At 33.8% G+C, this 14,300-nt stretch overlaps 2 protein-coding genes across 5 annotated transcripts; both read right to left on the bottom strand.

The window, feature by feature from the left end:
- Positions 1-4,555: 4,555 nt before the first annotated feature.
- LOC147559974 (uncharacterized) lies at positions 4,556-8,535 on the bottom strand. 3 transcript variants are annotated; one of them, XM_086657943.1, is made up of 4 exons: positions 8,396-8,535; positions 6,873-6,977; positions 6,137-6,370; positions 4,556-4,652 (listed from the first exon to the last, which is right to left on the bottom strand). In XM_086657943.1, exons 1-4 carry the CDS (start codon positions 8,478-8,480, stop codon positions 4,606-4,608), a joined length of 471 nt encoding a protein of 156 aa, XP_086514069.1. In that variant the 5' UTR covers positions 8,481-8,535; the 3' UTR covers positions 4,556-4,605. The 3 variants fall into 3 exon arrangements, with proteins under 3 accessions (XP_086514069.1, XP_086514068.1, XP_086514070.1); XM_086657942.1 differs by lacking the exon at positions 4,556-4,652 and having other exon boundaries at positions 5,584-6,370; XM_086657944.1 differs by lacking the exons at positions 4,556-4,652; positions 8,396-8,535 and adding an exon at positions 7,706-7,914 and having other exon boundaries at positions 5,584-6,370; positions 6,873-6,958.
- Positions 8,536-8,964: 429 nt separating this feature from the next.
- On the bottom strand, positions 8,965-14,300 carry LOC147559973 (ethylene-responsive transcription factor-like protein At4g13040). 2 transcript variants are annotated; one of them, XM_086661942.1, is made up of 7 exons: positions 14,079-14,300; positions 11,691-11,758; positions 11,330-11,460; positions 10,890-10,971; positions 10,008-10,188; positions 9,614-9,735; positions 8,965-9,276 (listed from the first exon to the last, which is right to left on the bottom strand). In XM_086661942.1, the coding sequence occupies exons 2-7, from the start codon at positions 11,731-11,733 to the stop codon at positions 9,143-9,145; spliced, it is 693 nt and encodes a 230-aa protein (XP_086518068.1). In that variant the 5' UTR covers positions 11,734-11,758; positions 14,079-14,300; the 3' UTR covers positions 8,965-9,142. The 2 variants fall into 2 exon arrangements, with proteins under 2 accessions (XP_086518068.1, XP_086518069.1); XM_086661943.1 differs by having other exon boundaries at positions 11,691-13,437; positions 13,597-14,085.

The following is a 14,300-nucleotide window of genomic DNA, read 5'->3' as shown; positions in this document are numbered from 1 at the left end:
TGGGATTTTATCAATCAGAGTTTTCCATGATTTACTTTATCTCTCCAGGTTTTCTAATTATGGGCTAATTGGTCTTCATTACAGTAACCCCATCCACTTTCTTCGAAGTTCAGGTTAGGATTTCTGATTATTTCAACATCATCGCTACTAGGTTGATGATAATCCGATGTTTTCTGAGTTAAGTCAGGAAATGAAGTATGGGTTATGATTTTCTAAACAAGTGGGATTTTATCAATCAGAGTTTTCCATGATTTACTTTATCTCTCCAGGTTTTCTAATTATGGGTATTTTTGTTGTTGATGGCGATGAACAGTGGGGATCGTTTATCGGAGGACTAGCAACACCATATCATCCGTATGTTTTGGCTTGATCCAGATCAGGCTAATACATCAAAGTAAGATTATTTAAAGTTGCATCAAAGAATGTTTATTAACTTGCTTAATTATAAATTAGTTTTATTGCTTAATTAACCAATTTTATTATTAATTTGTTTTTCTTGTGTAAAAGTTCTTTCATCTCTTTTGTGTGTTAATTGATCTGTTTTTGGTAGGGTGGACTGGTGGACTTTTTTTTTTCTAGAAAATAAAAAGATAATGAAAATAGTTGATTGATTTGACATCCTAAAAAAGAAGAGTAATAATGGTACTAGGCACACAGCAAACTAATATATGATAAGGTACTTTTCGACAATTAAAATAAAAAGGTTATATTTGAATTTATAAAAAATAAAGAGTAAAAAAAAACTAGTCACATACAAAGAGATAAAAAAAATAACTTTTTAGTTTTTTTTTAGACAATGACTACTGCTTACTAAAATTTAGTAGAAAAATGAATCATACACATCTCTCCTCATACACATCTCTATTCTAACACAGTAGATAGAGATGTATGTTTTTGACTAGATCTATATTATTATAATTTTTAGACGATTTTTTTTTTAGTTAGCAATGTAGCTAATTCACTAATAGCTAAAATCATTTGTTACCACAACCCAATACAAGAGGTTTTTTTCTTTCAAACGTGGTAACTCCAAGTGATGTAAGTGAATAACTGGATGGTTTTCTCTTTCAAAAGGTTTTAACTTCAAGCGACGTGGGAGCAGGGCCGGCCCTGACATTTTGGTGGCCCAAAGCGAGTTCAAAAATGTGGCCCCTATAACATATGCAAATAAAAAATCGTGTTTATTATAGATTATTATCAAGTATCGTAAATAATATTTTCTTCGTGTACAACAAAATGTTACTAATAATTACAATCACTTGAATTTTGATCTTCTTACAATTTTTTAGATGCAAAAACTGTTGAGTAATCAAGATCTTGAGAAATTTCTTTTACAATTAATCCGTTAAAACTTTGTAATGGCATAGTAGGTCATACATAAGATTAAATCAACTTCAAATTAGGAAAAAAAATTTCTATAGATGCAACGGTAATAGATATAGTTAACAAAATTTGTAAGAAATCCATACGTACGGATAAAAGTCTTTCATATCTTAAAAAAGTTTGCCACTTCAATCAATTTATTTTATTTGTCTTCGTGCAGGACGTTTCAACACTTTTAAGTTTTTCGAACAAGTCCAACGTATTTAGATCATATAACCTCTTATATTTTAGAAAAGTTTCAAAAAACACATGGATCTCTCCACTATATTGGGGTTTAATTTCTTTCGGAATTGAATATATACTTATCCCCGTTAATAACAAAACGAGATAACATGAAAGAAATATTTTTAAGTTTGTATTCCTGCGAGACGTCTTTGTCAATATTTAAAGTGACTCTTGTTTAACTTTTTCTTTCTTTAGAAATTTATTTATGCACAAATTAGAGATAAAAAAGTAAATTAGAACAATAGATCAGTATATATAACATACTATACTAACACATATAACATACCAAATAATTTATGAATAAGACTTACATGAATTAGGGTTTGAAGATTTTACGATCATCAGGCCCGGCCCTGGGCCCAAAGCAGGCAAAGCGTTGCTTTGGGCCTCCAGATTTTAGGGCCCCAAAATATTATTTCCCTACTCATATTTCTGACACAGCTAAACTTTTAAAGGCCACCTGTTAAGAAAACGGGCCACACACTTATAACACAGTTTGCTTTATGAGGGCCCACCACTAACTACAAGGTAACAACAAACCTCATTTTTTCTCTCTCTTCGAGTATTTCTCTACTCGTCCTCTGCGGTTCTAACCCAAATCTAACCAAACAACCATAATCTCTACGTATTTTACATTTTTTTCATTTTTATAATCTTTCTGTAAATTGTAGTAATTTTATTATTATTATAGAATATATAATACATAATACTTAAATGATCGTAAAATCTTCAAACCCTAATTCATGTAAGTCTTATTCATAAATTATTTGGTATGTTATATGTGTTAGTATAGTATGTTATATATACTGATCTATTGTTCTAATTTACTTTTTTATCTCTAATTTGTGCATAAATAAATTTCTAAAGAAAGAAAGAGTTAAACAAGAGTCACTTTAAATATTGACAAAGAGGTCTCGCAGGAATACAAACTTAAAAATATTTCTTTCATGTTATCTCGTTTTGTTATTAACGGGGATAAGTATATATTCAATTCCGAAAGAAATTAAACCCCAATATAGTGGAGAGATCCATGTGTTTTTTGAAACTTTTCTAAAATATAAGAGGTTATATGATCTAAATACGTGGGACTTGTTCGAAAAACTTAAAAGTGTTGAAACGTCCTGCACGAAGACAAATAAAATAAATTGATTGAAGTGGCAAACTTTTTTAAGATATGAAAGACTTTTATCCGTACGTATGGATTTCTTACAAATTTTGTTAACTATATCTATTACCGTTGCATCTATAGAAATTTTTTTTCCTAATTTGAAGTTGATTTAATCTTATGTATGACCTACTATGCCACTACAAAGTTTTAACGGATTAATTGTAAAAGAAATTTCTCAAGATCTTGATTACTCAACAATTTTTGCATCTAAAAAATTGTAAGAAGATCAAAATTCAAGTGATTGTAATTATTAGTAACATTTTGTTGTACACGAAGAAAATATTATTTACTATACTTGATAATGATCTATAATAAACACGATTTTTTATTTGCATATGTTATAGGGGCCACATTTTTGAACTCGCTTTGGGCCACCAAAATGTCAGGGCCGGCCCTGACGATCATTTAAGTATTATGTATTATATATTCTATAATAATAATAAAATTACTACAATTTACAGAAAGATTATAAAAATGAAAAAAATGTAAAATACGTAGAGATTATGGTTGTTTGGTTAGATTTGGGTGAGAACCGCAGAGGACGAGTAGAGAAATACTCGAAGAGAGAGAAAAAATGAGGTTTGTTGTTACCTTGTAGTTAGTGGTGGGCCCTCATAAAGCAAACTGTGTTATAAGTGTGTGGCCCGTTTTCTTAACGGGTGGCCTTTAAAAGTTTAGATGTGTCAGAAATATGAGTAGGGAAATAATATTTTGGGGCCCCTAAAATCTAGAGGCCCAAAGCAAGGCTTTGCCTGCTTTCGGCCCTGGGCCGGGCCTGCGTGGGAGATCATACTAGCTTCCTAACTATACAACTTAATAATACCATAAATACACGACAATTTCGTCTCACATCTAGTTTATCACTTATATCTTTTATTAGTGTGTACAGTTTCCTTCAACATCTCAATTGTTTTTTTATTGATATGTTTTCTAAATTTCATTTCTTTCTTATCTTCCAATCTCATCTGATGTCTTTATACTTAACATCTGGAACAATAAAATAAAATGGAAGTATTAATAACTTCTTCATTATAATCATATCTCAAATGAAATTTTGTGATTTTTCATGCAGAATGTATCCTACATTAAACTATTATGAACACTTTATTAATTTACCAACATGAAAAAAAATAATGTTAATAGTGTGTTTGGGTAAAAGATTCATGAATCCAGGAATTCATGAGTCATGTAATTCTTTTTTTTTATTTGGTAATTAGTAAGAGTCTTTTTATTATTAGAATTTTCTTTTCAAGAAATTATTTTTTTTTCAAACCTCCGCCAATTTTTTTCCTCAAAAAAGCGGTTTTGAAAATAAATAAAAAAATTCATATCGTTTTTCAGAAAATACAGTTTCATAAAAAAATTGAACAGGAAAAACAACGGTACTAAAAGGTCATCAACGCGGAAAAAAAATGACTTGGAAGATTCAAAATGAATAGCTCAGAGCCTAAGAGGAACACATCCTCAGTTCTTGAAGACCAGATACACAAATTAACTCTCTCAAAGCAAAACTTAAAGAAAATCATCACAACGAGACATCTTAAAACCTGAACACAAACAACAATTGTGTATAGAATTTTCATATTTCAGATGCCATCTTTAGAATAATATTGACAAGTCATCGACATAGGCCAATACAGGCAATGTGATACAATTTCCTCTCCAAGTCAGCACTCTCATGAAGGTTGCCGGCCGGAAAATTTTCCGGCCGGCGACCTTCAAACTTAAAAAAAAAAAAAAAAGTTTTTTTTTTTCTCTCATCTCTCTCTCTCTAAAAATCTTCACTTCCTGATCTACTTTCATAATCAGCTTCACTTGGTTCAATTTGATCACCAAATCGACTCGCATAACCATTTCCTTCCATCTTTGATCGTTGCTACCACAAAAAAAAAAAACAGATCAGTAAAATCATAGATTAGAAGTTAATAACAAAACGAGAAGTGATAAATGAGATTATAAGTTAGAGAGAGAAAGTGAATACAATAGCTAGAGAGAGGCCTGGAGAATTGAACATAGATTTAGTTATTCCACCAGGCATGTTGTTCTTAAAGGAATATCAGTTAAACCTCTTCCACCACCACCACCACCAGAAGAAGTGTTCTAGAAAAAACCCCCAAAACTCATCACCTTCTCCTCTAAACTCCCAAAACTCATCTCCTTCTCCATTACCCTAGATCTTAAACCCTAGACCACAAAGTCCATCCATATCAAATTGTCAACAAAGATAAGCCCAACAGAAACGAACATGTAAACAACCTAATAGGAATGTAATGTAAAATTGTCGAGTTAATACTACGAGGATATAGTTTGTTGCCAAAACTTACACATTATCTCCTTTCATGATCAGTTTAGACCAAACCAGGACAGCCAAGTAGCCAACATTGTAAACTGAGAAAAACACCAAAAACAGAAACTGTCTAAGCTAAATTTTGGAGAGAGAGAGAGTGTGAGGGAGTTTGAAGTAACTTTTGCTTAGGGAACCACCTTTTCTTCTCTGACTTGATGAATATCATCATTGTGGTTAATCACTGATTTGTAAAGAAATTCAAGTTCACTACTGCATCGGGAAATCATAAGCGTCCTAAAGGGGGTTCTTCAACAGACCAGATTCCGGCGAAGGGAAACCCCCTTCGCCGGAATTTTTAGAGAAAGAGAGATGAGTGAAATTTTTTTATTTTATTTTTTTAAAGTTTGAAGGTCGCCGGCCGAAAAATTTTCCGGTCGGCGACCTTCATCGGAGAAGAGGGTGGTGACTTGGAGAGAGAGAGAGGTGAGTTGGAGAGATAGGTGACGTGTGGAGAGATGAGTGGTGGAGAGGGAAGTGAGGTGAAATTTAGGTTTTATTTTTTATTTTATTTTGAAAATGCATTAATAGGAGGGGTAGTTATGACATTTGTGTAAAAATAGGAGGCCATATTTGAATTTACAGAAATTAGGGGGCCATATCTGAAGCTGGTCACAAAGTAGGGGGCCAAATAGGAATTAACTCGATAGTTTATTATATTGATCCGAGTTATTTTAAAACACAGCCAAGTCCATCCAACTTTATAAATTTTTATAGAAATCCATCTGAAACCCATTATACAGTTTGAGCTGTATATCTAGTACCTCTTCCAATACACATTTACAACAATTTGAAGAACTAGTCCCTTTATCAACTTGTAATTTTTATGCCATTCCAATGGCATAAGGAAGAAGCAGAAACAGTGTTAATAAAACATTCAATCACTTATTGAGTTTATAATTCTTCAACTGGTTCACGGATGCAGATTCTCAAATGCCGACAAGACACGAAAAAAGAAGACATTATATGGTTATCGATTCTTGGTGTAATCAACTTTCTTTTTTTGTTAACATTACCTAGAACTGTTTGAAGTTGTTCTTCACAAGCACGTTTTGCAGCAAGGGCTTCTTCGTCTAGTATTTGGATGGGTGACCATTCCGGCATTTTCAACCATTCACCACTCTTACTGTCCCCAAGTACAGATTGTTTCTTTTCCAGCAATGAATAGTTTAATCGCGGAAGAACAAAATCTGCGGTGGTCCCTGCCATAGCAAACATCATAGAGTATTTGATTGCACCGAGTTGACCACCTGAAATGTGAAAATCAGTGTATCATTACAACGATTTTCATTACTTAAAGCTTAAACTAGACGATTCGGCATTTTTCCACTCAAGCTAGCAACAAAATTCAAGTACATTCAAGTATGATGGGGAGTCGTGGCCTTAATCGGTTACTCCGAGAAGGGCTAATTAATAAAATTCAAGTACATTCAGATGGTATGAATCGTCCAACTAACATAGAACGGCACTGAGGTCTTATTATTAATTAGCCCTTCTCGGAGTAACCGATTAAGGCCAGGACTCCCCATCAAACTTTCTTTCACCTACAAATCGAGCTATAAAAAACTTATAGCTCACTTCAATTTTTCTCGCACCCTTATGCTGAAAGAAAGTTTTCCTTGCTTCATTTACGAAGATAATTATTGTAATGCGAGAGATACCAGTTTGAGTTGATGTTTACTGATTGCATCACGATTAGTACAAGTAGAACATAAAACCAGAAAAGCGTCAATATGGAACTGAAGACTGAACCTTGAAGTCTACCAAGAAGAGCTCCACTACCAAACCCTCCTAGTGCAGAGTTAATTAGATCCCCGGGTTCTGAATCTCGAGTTGCCCTAACAAATTCACGAGCTCCTGTTAGATGCAAGAAACATCGCTAAATGTCAAACAACCTATTTATAAGCTTTCAACAGGATGTTGTTTTATTCTGACGTTGGGAAAGGGTATAGATTTCACGCAATGTTGTTTGATTTCTTTTAGCCTATCTATAATTGGGGTTTTGGGTACAGACAATAGCAATCTGAAACTACAAATCGTTTTTTGAATCACACCTTAGCGATCAGTAATGTATAGTTTATTGGATATGAAAAAAATCTACAAGACGTTTATACAAAACAACTTTGCTCACTATGATATGCAACAAACATATGGAATGCAAGTAAAGGAGTCAGGTAGTAAAATATGGGGTGATGTAACTTAAGTTGTGATTCGTAGGTAAAACATTGATGGAGAACAAATCTACCGGCTAAAGACTCGAGATCATGTTTTTTTCCAGGTTGACGTCAACGTTATCACTACAATCCACTTTGTCTGAAAACCCTAAAACGGTGTTTAATGGATTACTCTGATTTTCTTTACTTGTTTATCCAGGAAGGTTCTGTTCTTCCAACGTTCTGCTACATTGCTCTAGCTTGTCTTTACTAGTTTATGTACTTCTATTATTAACTAAACTGATATACTTATAGATAAGTTGGTTTGTCAGATACCTTCATAGACAAGTGATTAAAAAAGCACCTCGATTTGAAGGTGTTGATTTGAACTAATAGTTGTTGCAAAAACGTAACTTTTGTGAGACAACTTACATGCTAGAGTCAAGCTTCTAAGCAGCTAGTCCAATATATGACGGCAAACCTCAAATCGTGGACATATGATTTTCTTTCCACATGTAAACTACATTACCAACACTATAAGTGTTTTTAGGATCACTCGTCTCAGAGGATCTTAACAATTAGGACCTCTAATTCTGCATCTTCCATCGAATAGTCATGGGGACTCTGAATCGAAGTGATCCTGAAACTATCCATTTGTGAAAAACAAAATAATTAGGACCCAGTCCTAACCCTAAATAACAGTCATTAACACAGATTTCTTGATCCAAAAACATGTTAAAAGAACAAATTTAGACATAAACATTAATACTAACCACAATAGCATCCGGTAACAATGACAAAGTTAGTAGCATATGCTGCTGAAGTTCTACCAACTCCAAGAAATCTTCTATGCTTAGAAATCAACCCAATACCTCCACCAATAACCCCGGTTAATTAAAAAAAACCCAATTGATCTAATTTCTTCAAGTTCTGTGATTCCAGTAATTAAACAAAACAGTTAATTTTCTAATTGAATACAACTACACAAGATCAGTGATTCTTAATTGTAAAAATGAAATCTTTACAAAATAGATTTGTCTCAATCAAAACCCTAAACAAGTAATTGAAAACCTAGTAGTAGGACTAGTTAACAATTCAAAATTGGATAGGAAGAGGAATTACCTGCGACGATAGTCGGGAAGAGGATGCGTTCCTTCCAACCGTCTGATGGTGAAGAAATGCTTTGAATATTTTCGTCCGTCGCCATTTTTCTTCGCCTTCTTCTTCTTCTTCCTTCAGCTTTTGTGCTTTTAACTTCTGAGTTTTTATTTCTTCAACCAAACAAACTTAAGAGTGACATGCCTATACTCTCTTTGAAGTTAATTTGAGTTTACACTTCCAATACACCAAGAGCCCAATTTTTTTTTTAATATTGACTACAATCCTCGTTACGGACGCATCCATACATCGATACAGTACAAGAGCGTTCTTTTGTGCTTCAAGACATATGTTGAGCTCCACATATTCTTGTACCGTCAGAGAGGGATCAATTCCTTGAAAGATGGATTAGTAAACGGAAACTTACTGAACTTCGATTCCATGAAAGATGGATCAGTAAACTGAAACTCACTTATCTTAAATGTTTGTGAGATCGTCAATAGTATGCCAAGGATCACCCAAAACAGAAAGACATTGGGAAGTAAAAAAATACGTTCTGAAAATATCGACAGATACATTCTCTAACTTCGGAGTTGAAACGCTAAGAAATAAAATGATTTATTAGAATAAAAATAGCATCCAGATCAGATTAACAACATGGTCGACGACAACAATTAGCCCTAATAGGGGCATCTTATACCTAAAATATGAGAATGAAAATAAACCAGTATTCAAATAATAGAGCAGCCTTGTTCAAGAAAATGATAAAAATCAAGAGAGTGACACATGTCTTTCTACATCTTCCAAAATTGAAAAACCATTTTGGCGTTGACCTAAACCATTGCTACCCTGAAGCGAAGTCTTAGCTTTCTTGCGGTACCCTTCGTTGAGCATTCTTTGTTTTCCTGAAAGATCAAAATACGTATATATAATTGAGTCTACAACCTTTAGCAAACCCATAGAAGGAAATGTAATTTTGAGGTAAATCAATACTGATATAATATTGTTTTGACATGGATTAAGAATGAAGTCTTGGATGTTCGCCGATGATGAGACTACCAATTAGGTAGACTTATAGAATTTCTTTTCATTCATAAATCCAATATGGTAAAGAGAGATACTAGTTTCAAATAAATAACAGCACCATCTGGGAAAAATTGATTGATTTCTTGGATATACTCACTTCCTTTGTTGCAGAAAAATGGGGACTAAAATGAATAGAATAAAGAGAGGAAAGCGTACGCTTGTTTATAATTGAACTGCGAGTTATTGCTAAGAAATCATCCCACGTGAGGCGCCTTAGTTCTTGCTTCTCCTCTTCTGCGAGCTCAAAATTCGGTTCCCTTCCACACATAAACGCTGCTCTGCATAAGTTAGATGTGTATAAATTCAAAACTATGTTTCTTAATTGCATGATTTTGGAATCATCACATATTTCTTTCAAGCAAGTCCTAGTCGTCGTCCCTGGATCCATGGGTTCACTGCAAATTTCCGTGAGCTTCCACTACTTCTATGGAGCTTTTCGGAACTTTGGATTGGAGGTATACTGACCGATCTATCAAGAGACTATCAAGTATCATATCGGGACAGACGATTACTAGTATTATGAAAAAAAAAGGCAACCATGATTTAATACCTGTCATACAAATGGGCTGCTTCTTCTTGAGAACCAACAGTACCCAAGTGGATTTGCTTTTTTTCGACTTTGATTGCTGCCTGCCATTTCGAATTCTTGAAATATACACCTCTCAGTACGCATAGTTCATGGTCTTGGAACTGTTTTCTCCGGTGTCGCTTTCTTCGTTTGATACTTTTCTCTAGAAGTTGAAAGATATTTCGTTAAGATTTTGCTTGAGTTACATTTTAGCTTTTAAAGTACTTTATCAATATTTTATGCTTCCTAAAGTGGTTCTAAAATAAAACAATTCTTAAGTTTAACAAAGTGACATTTTCGTACAAGTTTTGCAACAAGGGAGAGACCAACTTTTAAAACTGCTTAGCGAACCCCAATTTAAAACTGGCCTCTGGTCGGGGGGCGATCAATGAGTTCAAAGAGACCTCCTTTTTAAGCGTTTGGAAACAGGACTTGGACCCAACTCGTGAAGATCAATCCCCTAGTCGGAGAGTAAATTGTGATTCGCTTGCGAGCTATGCTGCTTGGCCTCCTTCATTTGAAATTGTAAGAACCAGTCACACGTGCATTTGTTTTTACATACTTTAGGCTAAAGAGATATGATACCACCACATTCATGTCACATAAAGGATATATATAAAAGTACGCTCAGACACGACTCCTTAGCTTTCCTTTGAAACCCCAACATGTATCTGTGCTAAGTGCTAACCCTACTGAAATGGATATCCTGAAATCTTTAAACTTTCATTCTGAACCAACACTTTTCTCTCGTCAATAAACTTTATCATATATGTATCAGCACATACAAACCCACCAATTCAGTCTCAAAATATTCGATTAAATACTAACACAGAAATGCAACAAGAAAATGGACACTAAGCAAACCTGGATTTTTTTTACACTGCTCCTCCTCTGATGAAACAGAACGCATATTTGAGGATATAGGACTTGTTTTTGAGATATTTACCTGAAAACCAACAGTAAGTCTTACGATATATTGAAGAGGAACGAACATGATATAAGAGGACGCCTTTGATTGGTAAGAGTCTCATCTAGATGAACGAACATGAAATGCATTTCACTCCATACTCGTCAAATTTGGCAAAACTAGAAAATGACAAATGGGCTGTAAGGCAGTGAAATCGTACATCATTTGAATGAAATATAGTACGACGATACTTTGTTTGTTTGACCATCATGGAGTTCAGATACAATGTATGAAGGAAATAGTGCATTGAAGAAAATAGTGCATTGAAGAAAATAGTGTACAGGAAGTAATCATGGAATAGAATTATGCACGAACTAGATCCATTGTAAAAGTGTACCTCCTGTGGCTGGTTGACATTATTCGAGGGCAAAGAATGCATGGCAACTGAGTTACCGTTCTGATTATGACTTTCATTAACATTTCCGTTCTCAATAATCTTAGGAAGTTCAACTGGGAGAGAACTTTTTCCTGCAATTCCCAAAGTAAGTGATAAGTAGTGTCTTTATACAAGCATAATTTAGAACCGAGTTCTTTGTGATCCATTCAATATGATCATGGAATATTTAACAGTTTGAGTAATAATGCATAGAATTTATCAAGGAGGCCTTGCTAGTAAGCCTATACACAACCTTCTAATATGAGGAAAATTCATGAATTCCCTTATTCAACTAATATGACTTATGTTGAGTTCACTGTACCAGAGCAAGGCCCCGAGAGTCTGCGCCTCCTTATGCTCACCATGGTTGACGGCTTGACGAGACTCTTCCTAATGACATTAAAACACATGATTCAGTCGACGATGTTAAGGCATAAATGCGTCTCTGTAAATGAAAAATGGAAAAGACGAACTACAAAAAAAGATGAATGTGACCATAATTATGAAAGTTGGTTACTTCAGAATACACAAACAGGGCACATCTAACTCGTGTAGTTCAAAACTTTAAATCATGATTTATGATTTCTACAACCAACAAACATAAAAACGTTTTCTAAAGTCAGTGACCACTCTTGACTGATTCAACTAGATGTACTTAGCCTCCTAGTTCTCAACCCGCTTCAATCCCAGACCAAACGCTAATAAACTTTAGAGTTTCTGAAACTTATCTTATATGTAAGAACCGGAATCTTTCGTTGCATGCCTGCATAAACTTAATCTATAGTGGATATTGAAGTCAATATTCATAATCCTAATTGATTTGTTGGACATTGAACATGTTGATAACGTATCAAAAGGTATACATGTATCATATACAAAAACCAATTTGTACGCTTAGAATTCAAGTCAAATTCACCAAGAAAGACAACAATATTAGGAAATTGAAACAACCCACCTCCGCAAACACATTTCATATTTTTCCACATTTACGTACTGAAATTGAATAACAACCACACATGAAGAAATGGAATAGCCAAGGAGACAATCAAAATCTTAAAATTGATACGTCTCCCCAACACGACATCTTGAAGATGCATTGAAACTTGTACTATTTGATACGAAAATTTAAACACCCCACTAAACAAGACAGTAAAAACTTGAAACAAAGTTTTAAAATACGTTTTTACGCCTCAAGGAAGTTTGCTCTCACAAGGCGAGGCGGTGCCTCGAGGCGCGCCTCGATGCGTAAAATACGAAAAAGATTTGCTGAAGACAATGATATCAATTATGTAAAAACATAGCATAACAAGTTTTTCTACTGTACTACCATAGTATAAAGTCTGAAGTGTTGTCAATCAAATAAAAATAACATTAAAAAGTTTACTACCATAGCATAAGTGCATAACATGCCCCCTTAGCCTAAAATACGTCTGTCTTTTTCAAGGCCTAAAATAGGTACGCCTCGAGGCGCCTCAAGACCGTCTTGTCTCGAGGTATACGCGTTGTCCGTTTTCTCAAACATTGACTTGAAAAGACTTTTAAGATTGTAGATACACAGAAGACCTAAAAGCAACTAATTGATTACTCATTGATTTTGTTGAAAATTAAACATACCAGGAAATAGTTGGTTAATTTGTAGTTGAAAAAGAACATGTTGATAAAAATCATGAAAATTATGTTACAGTTAAAATTTAAAAAACTTAAAACTACATTCAAAATTCTTATTAGGAGATACAGGAATATTATGTACCCTTATAATTGAAGTCAAATTCACTTATAAAGACAACAATATAAGGAAATTAAAACAACACACCTCCTCAATTCAAGTATATTTCATATTTTTCCATGTCTAATTACTAAAATTGAACAAAAACCACACATGAAGAAATGCATTAGAACTTGATACTATTTGATACGGAAATTTAACCACCCCACAAACAAGATTGTACAACCTTGAAAAGACTTTTAAGATTATCTAGTTTGAACGGCCAAAAATGAACAACTATTGTTTAACACTTGAAGAAAATGCAATAGCTAAGGTGATGGTCAAAGGCTTAAAATTGATACCTCTCCCCAACATGATCATCTTGATACTATTTGATAAGAAAATTTAACCACCCTATCTAACAAAATTTTACGATGTTGGAAAGGTTTTTAAGATTATCTAGTTAAACAGCTAAAAATCCATACGTTATCAAAGTCAATTTCTATAATTCTAACTCTTACACAAAATCAAATCAGAATCCTTTATTACATGTCTACATAAGAAGTGGAAATTGAACACAATATATACACCTTAATTTGTAGTAGGAATTGAACATGTTGATAAAGTATAATATAATATACAAAACACAGTTGGTACTTGGTAGCTTAGACTATGTAAATTCACCAAGAAAGACAACAATATAAGAAAATTAAAACAACCCATCTCCTCAATTCAAGTACATTTCATATTTTTTTCACTTCCAAGTACTAAAATTGAACAAAATTCCATACATGAAGAAATGCAACAGCTAGATAATCAAAAGCTTGGAACCTACCAACCTACTGGTCCTACCAAGACAAGTACCCATAATTCCAAAAACAAATACTAATAGATAAAGAAAAATAAGAATACCCAAAGAGAAACATCAAAAAAATTATAGTTGTTAGATCATAAAGAAAGAAGAAAATACATCATGGTGACTGTTTTTTTTGTGTGAGTTCATACCTTGGGTAACGGAGAAAACCAGTTGATTAATAGTCAAAGAGAATAAATCAAGGGTATTAAATGAAATCGGTGAAGATGGTGAGTTTGAGAAGGAGAGAAGGTGGTGATAGAGATGAGGGTTATGATGAGGAAGAAAAGGTGGTTGAATATGTATCTACCACCTTTTGTTTTTCTTATTTTTCTTCACTTCTAGAGAGAGAGAGAATGGAGTGAAGGTAGGGT

Source organism: Eschscholzia californica, unplaced genomic scaffold (assembly GCF_041429995.1).
Source record: "Eschscholzia californica isolate CP2 unplaced genomic scaffold, dmEscCali1.0.p SCAF_2, whole genome shotgun sequence".
NCBI lineage: Eukaryota > Viridiplantae > Streptophyta > Magnoliopsida > Ranunculales > Papaveraceae > Eschscholzia > Eschscholzia californica.
This window is presented reverse-complemented; position numbering and strand designations above follow the sequence as displayed.

Bases quoted from the DNA above. Each gene is read 5' to 3' on its own strand.
- LOC147559974 (XM_086657942.1), bottom strand. From the start codon at position 8,480: ATGGCGACGGACGAAAATATTCAAAGCATTTCTTCACCATCAGACGGT. The intron at 6,978-8,395 runs GTAATTCCTCTT...TGCATCTAACAG, and splicing joins CTTCCCGACTATCGTCGCAG to GAGCTCGTGAATTTGTTAGG. The intron at 6,371-6,872 runs GTTCAGTCTTCA...TTCACATTTCAG, and splicing joins TCTTCTTGGTAGACTTCAAG to GTGGTCAACTCGGTGCAATC.
- LOC147559973 (XM_086661943.1), bottom strand. From the start codon at position 11,778: ATGTGTTTTAATGTCATTAGGAAGAGTCTCGTCAAGCCGTCAACCATG. The intron at 10,189-10,889 runs GTTTGCTTAGTG...TTCAACTTCTAG, and splicing joins GCAGTGTAAAAAAAATCCAG to AGAAAAGTATCAAACGAAGA. The intron at 9,277-9,613 runs GTACGCTTTCCT...TTGATCTTTCAG, and splicing joins CAGTTCAATTATAAACAAGC to GAAAACAAAGAATGCTCAAC.